At 63.7% G+C, this 482-nt stretch overlaps 1 protein-coding gene across 1 annotated transcript in view; it reads right to left on the reverse strand.

Annotated features, from left to right (window-relative positions):
• Positions 1–4: 4 nt before the first annotated feature.
• Positions 5–482, reverse strand: part of SHANK3 (SH3 and multiple ankyrin repeat domains 3) — a gene marked incomplete at its 3' end in the record, with an annotated part of 167,645 nt that continues 167,167 nt past the window's right edge. The window contains exon 13 of the mRNA XM_009880246.1: positions 5–212. Within this exon, the coding sequence (XP_009878548.1) occupies positions 5–212 (208 nt within the window). The remainder of the gene's footprint in view (positions 213–482) is intronic.

A 482-nucleotide genomic window follows, 5' to 3' on the forward strand; every position in this document is an offset into this window, starting at 1 on the left:
CGTGTGGGATGAGGCTGGAAGATTTGAGGATGGTGGGAGGGGTCAGACCGTAGGGCCGGACGGTGCTGAGGGGCTCTGTCCGATCCAGAGCCGGCTTCACGGGGCTGGGGGTACGTCGGGTTACGGGGTAGCGACTGCCAGGTCGGACTGTGTAGGTGGTCCCGGAGCTCCGCTGGGAAATGGTGCTGAGTTCTCCTAAACTACTGAAAAGTCTGCAGAAAGAACGGTACAGCGAGAGAGAGAGGAGAGAGAGCAGAGGGCAGGGGTGAGGCGGAGGTCCCCAGACACAGGAGCACACACACAATATACAGGGGGGCCGCTGGAGGGCTGGGCCGGCCTGAGACGGGGCGGGGGGCTCTGCAGCGCTCGGGGGACTCGGCTCGGAGCAAGACCTTCTCGCGAGCCCTGCCAGGGCTGGTCCAGAGGAGGTGGAAGAGGTTCAAGCAAGTATCTCCTGTATGTGCGGCCAAACCTGCCCTCGC

The sequence above is a fragment of the Charadrius vociferus genome, unplaced genomic scaffold (genome assembly GCF_000708025.1).
Source record: "Charadrius vociferus isolate BGI_N301 unplaced genomic scaffold, ASM70802v2 scaffold802, whole genome shotgun sequence".
NCBI lineage: Eukaryota > Metazoa > Chordata > Aves > Charadriiformes > Charadriidae > Charadrius > Charadrius vociferus.